Source organism: Musca autumnalis, unplaced genomic scaffold (genome assembly GCF_047663935.1).
Source record: "Musca autumnalis isolate F117 unplaced genomic scaffold, ASM4766393v1 scaffold_4, whole genome shotgun sequence".
Lineage (NCBI taxonomy): Eukaryota > Metazoa > Arthropoda > Insecta > Diptera > Muscidae > Musca > Musca autumnalis.
In genome coordinates, this window is record NW_027411977.1 from 246556209 (window position 1) to 246566889 (window position 10681).

Below are 10681 nucleotides of genomic sequence, written 5' to 3' on the forward strand. Positions count from 1 at the left end.
ATATTCGAAGTGAGAATCATCGCAGTGTTGTTAGAAAAAATTTGGAAAAAAATATAAAAATTATAAAAAGTGCATTCAATCAGAATATTACTTGTTATGAAGTGGAAAATACTAAAGACATTATATTACCCCGTGATTTTCTAAAAGACGCAAAAGACTCAATAATAAAATGTTTAAAATTTGAGTTGATTGAAAAAAATTGTATCAAAGTCAATATGGAGCTGCAGGGACAATATGTGAAGCCCACCGCTGTAAAAGAGAATCAGTCAAAATGTACTGAGTCGATAGCAACAGAACAAGTGTTTAATCACATATCAAAGACTGTAATCCTGTCCCTAGGTGATGATCTAGATGAAATCTTTACCAACCAAGAGAATGAACTTGTCGACAAATCAGACGAGTTTCAAGAAAGAGGTTCTGGTTGGGCCTTGGAAAAACTTTTAAAAATTGACGTCAATATTAACAAAGTCAATTTAACTCGTGGGTCACAATACATCCAAACGCCAGCATCATTGAGAACAAAAGGCGCATGCATAAACATAAAAAACAATGATGAATACTGCTTTAAGCTGTGTATGGTAGCGGCACTAAGTTTCCCGAAAAAAACACATGTCGATAGACCATCTACATATAAAGTCGATGTCAAGCAGGATGTCATCCGTCTCGATTCAGGAATAACATTAAACTTTATGGGTTTAAGTTTTCCATTGGCTCTAAAGGATGTAAAACAATTTGAAAAAGCCAACCCCGAAATCAGTGTAAATGTTTACGGATATGAGCGATATTCCATTGAAGGGCCATACTACCTTACAAAAGAGGAAAAGAGACATCATGTTAACCTGATTTTACTCAACGATGGGGATAAATTCCATTACATATGGATTAAGAACATGTCACGGTAATATATCAACATTTAATAATGCTAAATAAATTATATACTAATAATTGTGTATTTTTGGTATCTTTCAGCATGTTGAGATCTCAATTAACAGCACATCATGGACAAGTTTACATTTGCAACGGCTGCGTTCAACATTTTCATAAGGAGAAGGACCTCGATGTTCACAAAAAGCAATGTGGAGGTGTAGTTTGCAGCATGCCCAAGACAAAGAAGGACGCGATACTCAAATTTGGAAACTACAAAAAGATGCTGAGGGTGGGCATTAGTATATATGCTGATGCTGAGAGCGTATTGAAACATAAGGAGCAGGAACCCAATAACAGCGGAAAAACAGAGCAAGTAAAAGAGCACGTACCATGTGCTTTTAGTTATAATATAAAATGTAGTTTTGACTCTAGTTTAGATAAGTTCTTTACTTATACTGGCCCTGACGCGCCTAAAGTTTTCTTAGAAAATTTAATTAATGATTGCAAGTTTTATTATAATAACTATTTGTCAAAAGTTAAACCCATGATTACATTAACACCCGAAGAAGAATCACAATTTAAAACAAGTGTCAGATGCCACATATGCGATGAACCGTTAGGTGGTGATAGAGTTCGTGATCATTGCCACCTAACTGGTAAATATCGCGGGCCTGCACATAATCGTTGTAATCTGCAGTATCAAATACCTAAATTCATCCCAATTTTTTTCCATAACTTCTCATCTTATGACTGTCACCTTTTTATTAAAGAATTATCTAATTTTGGTGGAGATATAAAAGTAATTCCTCAAAATAAGGAACTTTATATATCCATGTCTTATTTCATTAATATGAAAGATGATGAGTCGAATAACACTACTAGCTCCAATAGTAGTGTTGTTGTAGGAGAAGAGGATGAAGAAGAATGGAGTGATGAGGGAGAGGATTCAGAGGAAGAAGATGTAGGGGAGGAAAGACAATGTGAAAAAGACAAGAAGAAAAAGAAGAGACAAAACAGACTTGAACTACGTTTCCTGGACAGTTTTAGATTCATGCCTACAAGTTTAGACAAATTGGCAAAGAATCTGCCTAAAGACGATTTTCATGCGGTGAAATCATATTTCCCTAATGAGGAAGATTTTACGCTCTTGACAAGGAAAGGTGTTTTTCCTTATGATTATCTTTCATCATTTGAAAAATTAAAAGATACCCAACTACCTCCCATTGAAGAATTTTACAATAAAATGACAGATTCTGAATGTTCAGTAGAGGACTACAACCATGCAAAACAAGTTTGGTCACATTTTCGTTGTCAGACTTTGCAAGATTATATGGAGTTGTACCTAAAAACAGATGTCCTCTTACTAACAGACGTCTTTGAAAATTTTCGAGATGTCTGTATGAATATTCACAAATTAGATCCTTGTCAATATTTCACATCTCCATCTCTATCTTGGGATGCAATGCTTCTCTGCACCAAGGTTGAGCTTGAGCTTTTTACAGATATAAATATGTACAATTTCTGTAAAAATGCTATTAGAGGTGGACTAACCCAGTGCTCAAATAGACATTCCGTAGCCAATAATGAAGATGTCCCCAATTATGATAAAAGCAAGCCAGAAGTAAACATATATTATTTGGACGTTAATAATTTATATGGAACAGCAATGACAAAACCTCTCCCAGAAAAAAATTTCAAGTGGGAAGAGGACATGGAAATATTTAATGATCCTAATGTGATACAATTAATTCCAGATGATAATATAACTGGCTACATATTAGAGGTTGATCTCGATTACCCTCAGCATCTTCATGACAAACATAATGACTTACCCTTTTGTCCAGAAAACAAATGTGTTGGGGGGTCTAAAACTAAAAAGTTAATTGCGGACTTGACGGACAAAAAATCGTACACAATTCATTATTCTGCTTTAAAACAATGTTTGCAACATGGACTGATTCTTAAGAAAGTACATAGAGTTTTGTCATTTACACAACGTGCCTGGTTAGCTCCCTATATATTAAAGAATAATATGCATCGAGAAAATGCTAAAAATGCATTTGAAAAAGATTTTTTCAAATTGCTGAATAACTCGGTATACGGTAAGACTATGGAAAATATAGACAAGAGGAAAACTGTTAAAATTGTAACAGAGTGGGAGGACAAGAATAACAAGAAGAAAAGAAATGTAGCTAGCAAGCTAATTGCTAAACCCAATTTCCATAGTCTTTCTATATTTTCTGAAAATATGGTGGCTATCCAGATGCAAAACGTAAAAGTAAAATATGATAAACCATTATATTTAGGCTTTTGCGTGCTAGAAATATCAAAGCTGTTAATGTATGCTTTCCTTTATGACTTTCTGAAAGCAAAATTTGGCGACGCCTTTATTTTAAATTATATGGACACGGACTCTTTCATCATAACATTTAAAGGACTGAATCTATATAGGGTATTGACTTTGAAAGAAATAGAGGAAAGGTTTGACACATCAGACTTCTCACCCAACAATAAGTATGGTATTCCTCTCATTAATAAAAAGAAATTGGGTATGATGAAGGATGAAAATAACGGAAAAACCATGATTGAGTTCGTAGGTCTTCGTCCTAAAGTCTATGCTATCAAAGTAGTTGATAGCGACGATGTGAAGAAATCTAAGGGTGTTAAAAAATCCGTAATAAAAAAATATACAATAGATACATATAGAGAATGCTTATATGATAAAAAGGTTTTGTATGACACAATGTATACATTTAGGTCAAGACAGCATACTATAACCACAGACAAAATTACAAAAATATCTCTAAGCCATCAAGACGACAAACGTTTTATAAGAGAAGATGGTATAAGTACATATGCTTGGGGCCACTATAAACTAAACAATATAAATGAGGATTTAAACACGGATAATTTAGATTCAACTGTCCCAATGGACATTGATTAAAATGTAAATATATTAAATTAAGGAATAAAATCTAATGTATAAATATTGGTTATTAATTGTCTTACTGCTAGTATTTCAACATATTATCATTAAAATTTCAGCATTATTTTCATGTTACTTTTTAGAAATTACACATGGTATTTGTACTAATCTTTTTTATCAATGTTTTACTAAATAACAATATATATTATTAATAATAATACTAACTTTACACATAAAAACCATTATTTGTACTAATTAACTATGTACTATTACAAACTACATACATTTATAACGTTTTTTGAAAAAATAAAACAATACTTTTTTTATATTTGAAATTACAAAACAATGTGTTTTATTTCATTATTGAGTTTACATGATATAATGGTAAGTATGCAAAGAACTTATACTATTTTTCGAACGATTCCAGTCAATGGAACATACTCCACCAGACGATCATGGATAATTAAGCAATATGCTGAGGTATTTTGAGGAATTGGTGTAGTGGTTTCAAATTGAATTTTCAAATCGATGGGTCCATTCTTCACAGTTTCGTTTTGATTACTGATATCAATAACAGCAATTGGGTTGTCTTTAAAACTTGCATATGTGAGAAGTGGTTGTGGTTCCCTCATATAATACGATTGTTGAAACTTGGCATACATGTCATAGAGTACTGCATAACGATTTTCTCCAAACTTTAGATTCAAATCATCATATGGATAAGTTTCAGAGTTCAAGTGAACTTTAATGTTTTGAAGTTCACAGTGTTGTAGCTTGTTGTCTCTTTCAAATATCAAAGCAACGTATCGAGGTCTTTCATGATTGGCAGACAATTTAACACTCCAGCTGTGTTGTCTTCCACCAGCAAAAGTTGGATTAAAGTAGCAATCCCAGCTGCGGAAAGCTATCGGTAAAGTTTTTCCATCCTTGATTGTTTTCAAGAAACTGATTTTTCTATAGTCTGACAAATGAATGTGTTGTACTTTCCAAACAATGTTTGTAATGGTGAGTTGAATTTCTTCGTTTTCAGTAGTTGAATAACATACATTTTTATCGTTGGCGCTTCTCAAGAGAATCAGGTCATGTTTGCTGTTGCAAATTACTTTATTAAAGTCCTCTGCAAAGCCCAGTAGACGATTCAAGGGAACACAAAAATTGAATGAGCTTGTATTAACGTCACCATCTGGATTCCATCCTGCATTACTCATAACCTTGCTTTCGGATTCACTTAGAGAAATCCAATTTTTAACTTTTGTTGTGGTACCCAGATAACGAGTACGATCAATTTCAATTCCATTTAGTTCATAGCGAATTTCATCAAACATGTAACCCACACAGTTATTCCTTAGTTTAGCATTCTGCGAAACACCCCCCTTTGAGTTTTTCAAATTTCCTTCAATGTATAGATAGCTCTCCGATGGTAGTATGTAAAGATCTTGATTTTGTATACTTATACGAATTTCATCGTTATTTTTAAATGATTGAATATATGGAACATAGCTATGGTAGTCTCTCTTCACAATATTCTCGTCAGAGAGTGGGCGCTCATTAATATCGAGTATTTCAGACATTTGGTTTGACTTTTAATTTTATAAGCTTTAAAAATTCTTTATTTTCCTTGCTGAGAGGAGGTCTTGACGGTTTGGCTCCTTGATGATGAATGTGTTTTGGTGTTTGTTTATGGGTGTATTTATTGTAAATAATCATGGCTGTCTGGGTCTTATATGAATTCGTAGCGTAATTTCTTCTCCTCTAAAGTTTATCAAGCGGCCTTCTTGATCTAATATGAGTATCTCCAGATGACTTATTTCTTTGACGTTCACCGGCAAATAAATGAGATTCATCGGTCTCTCTGCCATTTTATAGCCTGGAGGGACGTCAAGAGCGAATTCGTGTAGAATATGAGCAGGCGACCCATTCATGAATGATCCGGTAACAATATTGCAATGTATTTGTATGGCATTGACCTTTAAAATGTTAACTGGAAGGTTTGAAATGTGCTTTTTGCCAGGTTCCAAAACTTTTCCGGTGAAACCAAAGAGTTTTGCAATGGATTTTTCTTTATCAAAGTATATGGGATCATGAGAGGATAAGATCTCTATCTGTAGCGTATTATTGTTGGCTTTAATCTCAATAGATCTGTTAATGTGGATTGCTCTATACTGTGTCTCCAAGTAGTGAGCAATGTCTTGTAGTTCATATGATCCTATGGGTATCTTTATAATTTTGTCTCCGATATGGAAGAGATTGTTATCATTGTCCACATTTGGAATGGAATTGTAGGATTGAAAATCTATTAAACAGCACTCATAACTACCCTCTCCCAATTCAATAGGTGGTGAATAGTTTGAGTGTAAAATTGATGATTTACCCGTCAAAGTAAACGTTGTTGACATTGTAAGATTCTTTCTAGTAATAAGTAAAACATCAAATATACATATGTTTATATAAGGTTTTTATTTATTTTATTAAAATTATTTAAATGTGTTAAGTTTACAATACATTTGTCTTATCTATCCAGGAATTATGCTTGTTTGAAAATCCCAGCCATTTAACAAAGACTTTATCACCCTTTGTTTTTAATATTTTTTCTACTAAATATGTGTTGGGATATTTTGTGGGTAAAAGTTCTTCTTTATAGAAACATCCATGTATGGGATTTCCTTCGTAGTCTTCTAGTAAATAAGTAGCAGGGTTGGTTAATCGTATTCCTCTTATTTTGAATATTTCTGTAGTCCAATTTGGAGTATACCCCTTTTCAAATTGATGTTTATATTTGCTGATCCGTACATGATCACCAGCACGAAGATTTTGCCTCTTAAAGATTTTTATGTGGTTATATACAGTTTTTAACAACATCTGCTCATTCGATGAGTTTACTTGAATAGGTGCCATTTTTATTGTTCGATGACGAGTTTTGTTGTATTGATCAACCAGCTCTCTATAAATATCAATCCATTGATAATTTCCATTGTAGCTAAACTCCTTCCACATCATACCTTTTAGAGTTCTATTGAAGCGTTCAACAATTGAGGCTTTCAAGACACTATATGTAGAGTAGTGGTTTATTGAATGTTTCTGCATTAATTTTTTAAATTCCTTGTTGAAAAATTCTTTTCCATCATCGGTTTGCAAATTCTTTGGAATTCTTCCATCTTTCAAAATTTTTTCAAATGCTCTATATACTTCTGTTGCTGTTTTTGTTTTAAGTGCTTCGCACCAGGCAAATTTCGAAAAGGTGTCGATAACAGTAAGCATAAATCTATATCCCCTGTTTGTTTTGGAATAGTTGCCCATTTCAACTAAATCAGCTTGCCAAAGGTCATCGATCCCCTTTGTAATAACCCTACGTCTTTTAAAATTTCTTCGTGCTTGAGAGTGGAGTTCGTTTACCAATCCTCGCTTTTCCATTATTCAAGTTTTGGGGGATATATTAGAGCAATTGAGTTGAATGGGGGTTGAGATAAGACTTTAAAAATTTCCTTATGTGATTGTTTGAGATGGGATATTTCTTCTCTTAGTTGAGTACACTCCTGAATGATATTTTGGTTTAATACTTCTTGTATGTGCTTGATTTGTGAATGTATGTATGCTTGGTTGACCGCATCCGTTCCTTCTGTTGGGGGTGCAACGTTCCTAATTTTTTTATTTTGCACGTCAAGGTTGTTATCTTCGTCAATATTAATTCCCAGTATTCTCGAAACATTTTCTCTTACTTCTATTGAGTGGGTTTTTGGATTATAATGATGACCAAACTTGTCAACAGTCATAGGTTGATTGTTTCCTTTAAAGTTTACTTAATAGATTATGTTGCCTTCTCGCAGTTCTTCGATAATCGAAACAATCTCATTAGTATGATTATTGTTTCCGGCTTGTTGTGATGCCATCAACAGCTTTAATCGTTCTACCAACTCGTTAGGATCGTCCCAGTATATATAGTTGGGTTTACTTGGACTTAGTGTCATTAAGCCTTTGCCACTGTGAGTATCCCCCATTAACTTTTTAATTATCCGCTTATATTTTTGTCCTTTGTTCCCCTTGATTCTACCATTAGGGTCATAGTTTATTTTAAATGCATTTGAGTCCAACAAGATTGTTTTATATATGTCGAGTTCTGTAGGATCATATTTTTTGGGGTTTTGATAAAATAAGAGTTCAAATAGTCCTGGTGTAAATGCCCAATTTTTATTTCCAATCGTAATCTTTTCATCGCTGATTTTTAGTTGTTTATCTCCAAACATCCATTCACCATTTTCATCTTTATGCGGTCCATATACTGTATCTAGTTTTTTATTTTTCTTTAAGAGTGTTAGACTAATTGGATCGTATTCATCATCCTCATTTTCTGAATAAAATGTGTCATCTTTTGAGGTATTGTAAGTAACATCATTTTGTGAATAATCTCCATTATCCTCTTTCTCCTCCAATATACTTGGCTCAAGCTTAATCTTCGGTTTATATTTTTTAAAGGGTGTACTCGCAACAAAAGATTCTCTAAATGAATCCATATTCTCCATCTTGGGTGCAATCATTTTGCTGGCATTCTCAGTTGAAAGCTTTAGTAGTTTGTTTATGGGTTCTGTTAATGGTTTAAAAGTATTTGTCAATTCAGTAGTTTTAGCATCTTCGCCCATTTTAATGCTTTGAAATTTTCTTTTCAAAACATTTTTGGACTTTACAAGTCGTTTCAACATTGCTTCCTCCATGGTTGCAGGTGTACTAATGTAAATATACTATATGACATCTTTTAAATAATATTATGGTTGAATAAATGTATGAAAGCCTTTCCGATATCTCCCAGAGTGAATTTCATCATCTTTAGAAATCGTCAGAAATCCATATTTTTCTTTCCAGCATTCATGACAAATGTCTTTGAAGATATCAAAGCTCATGTCGCACCCCACATGATCGTTGTATATGTGTCTTAAATTCAGATCGTCTTGTTTAAACATGATTATCATATTGGCATTATCACGCAACAAATGCTTTGGGATACGGGTGTATGTTTGACATAAGTAAAATGAGTCAACATTCTTATGTCGTCCCATACTAAAGTAGTTTTTAATATTGTTTTGTTTATCACACGCTACATCGTCAAAAATCATGATTGAGTTTGGTTTTATTTCATCTGGTTGTATAACATCATCATTATTGGTGAATGTAAACAACCCCATCCCTTTTACAGAGGAAATCAGTTTCTTTAGGTACTCATATGTCGGTTGATATAGCGATTTTGAATAAATGTAAACATTTTCAAATTTTAATCCATTTGGGCTTTCAATCAAACTAAGCATAACATTCGTCTTTCCACAGTTTGATGGACCCACTATTAATGCTCGTATAGTATTGGGTAACAAAGTACTATGTCGAGGGGTTTTCTTTTGTATAAAGTCCCCATTTCGTACTGTAATTTTAGCTTGTTGCTCAACTAATCTCATGTTTACAACTAATGACTAGTATAAGAACACATGACTATTTATAATATATATAATCAATTTACATATATATTTTGTTTAGCACATGTGAAAAAGTATAAAATGATTGTTTACAACGCAAATCGATTTATTAGAAAGAAAGCCGTTAAAGGAGGAGGACTTGTAAATAAGTTGATAAACTCTCTTCCAGTCGAACTTCATCTACCAGGTTATCAATTTTGTGGCCCAGGTACAAAGCTAAGAAAACGTATACAAAGAGGAGATCAAGGTGTTAATCCACTGGATGCTGCTTGTAGAAAACACGATATTGCTTATTCACAGAACAAAGATATTGAACAACGACATATTGCTGATCGTGAACTAACTGAACGAGCTTGGGAACGAGTAAAATCAAAGGATAGTAGCATTGGAGAAAAAATAAACGCATATCTTGTAACTAATATAATGAAGGCAAAGACAAAGCTTGGAATGGGGGTGGGTAATAAGAAACCCAAACAAATACTTGGTCAACAAATATTTAAAAATGCTATAAAGAATGCAACAGATTCCCTTAAAAGCGTTAAACCAACTGATATTAATGCTGCCATCAAAATAGCAAGGAAAGAAATACAAAAGACATTCCGAGGAAAAAAGTCAAAGGTGGTTATACCAAGAGTAATAAGGGTACCCAAAAGGGGAGGATTTCTTCCTCTCATACCTATTCTAACTGGGTTGGGAGCGTTGGGTGCATTAGCTTCGGGCAGTTCAGCGATAACCAATGCAGTTTTGAATGCTAAAAAAGCCAAAGAAGAGTTGCAAGAGCAAACCAGACACAACAAAACCATAGAAGCTATAGCTATGGGTAAAGGTCTCTATCTCAAACCATACAAAAAAGGCTATGGAATTTATGTTGATGAAAATGAAACGCCAAAAAACTAATAAAACAGCTGCCCAAAGGTCCACTTGCCGATACACATATAAATACCTTTGGAAAAAAATATATACCTCACTTTAGAGGTGTTTATATGCGAGATAAACTACCTAAAAAGCCTTATCGAATCGAATGTGGTGTCGTAAATTTGGATATTGACAGTGGGCCTGGCACACATTGGGTGGCATATTATAAGAATAATAACATCATCGACTATTACGATAGTTTTGGCAATCTTCAACCTCCAGCTGAAATTTTACGTTACTTGGGATCAGCTACAACATATAATTATAAACGAGATCAACGTTTCAATACATACAACTGTGGTCATCTTTGCTTAAAATTTTTGTTGCAAATGAGCAAGATTTTATAAATAAAATACACCAACAACAAAATTACTCACTACAGTCTAATACAACTTATCCAAGATGTCGTACCTAATCCAAAGATCGGATGTCGCATTTGCCGACTTTCAATATTGTCATGGAAATGATAAAACCATTTTCATGAAGGAGCTATCATTTATGTGTGGAACTTCTGTTA

The 10681-nt window shown here is 33.5% G+C and overlaps 1 protein-coding gene across 1 annotated transcript in view; it reads left to right on the top strand.

Moving 5' to 3' along the window:
• The first annotated feature begins 215 nt into the window (after positions 1-215).
• Positions 216-10681, top strand: part of LOC141403308 (uncharacterized) — a 13597-nt gene continuing 3131 nt past the window's right edge. The window contains exons 1-2 of the mRNA XM_073985499.1: positions 216-898; positions 970-2027. Coding sequence (XP_073841600.1) covers positions 216-898; positions 970-2027 — 1741 coding nt within the window. The remainder of the gene's footprint in view (positions 899-969; positions 2028-10681) is intronic.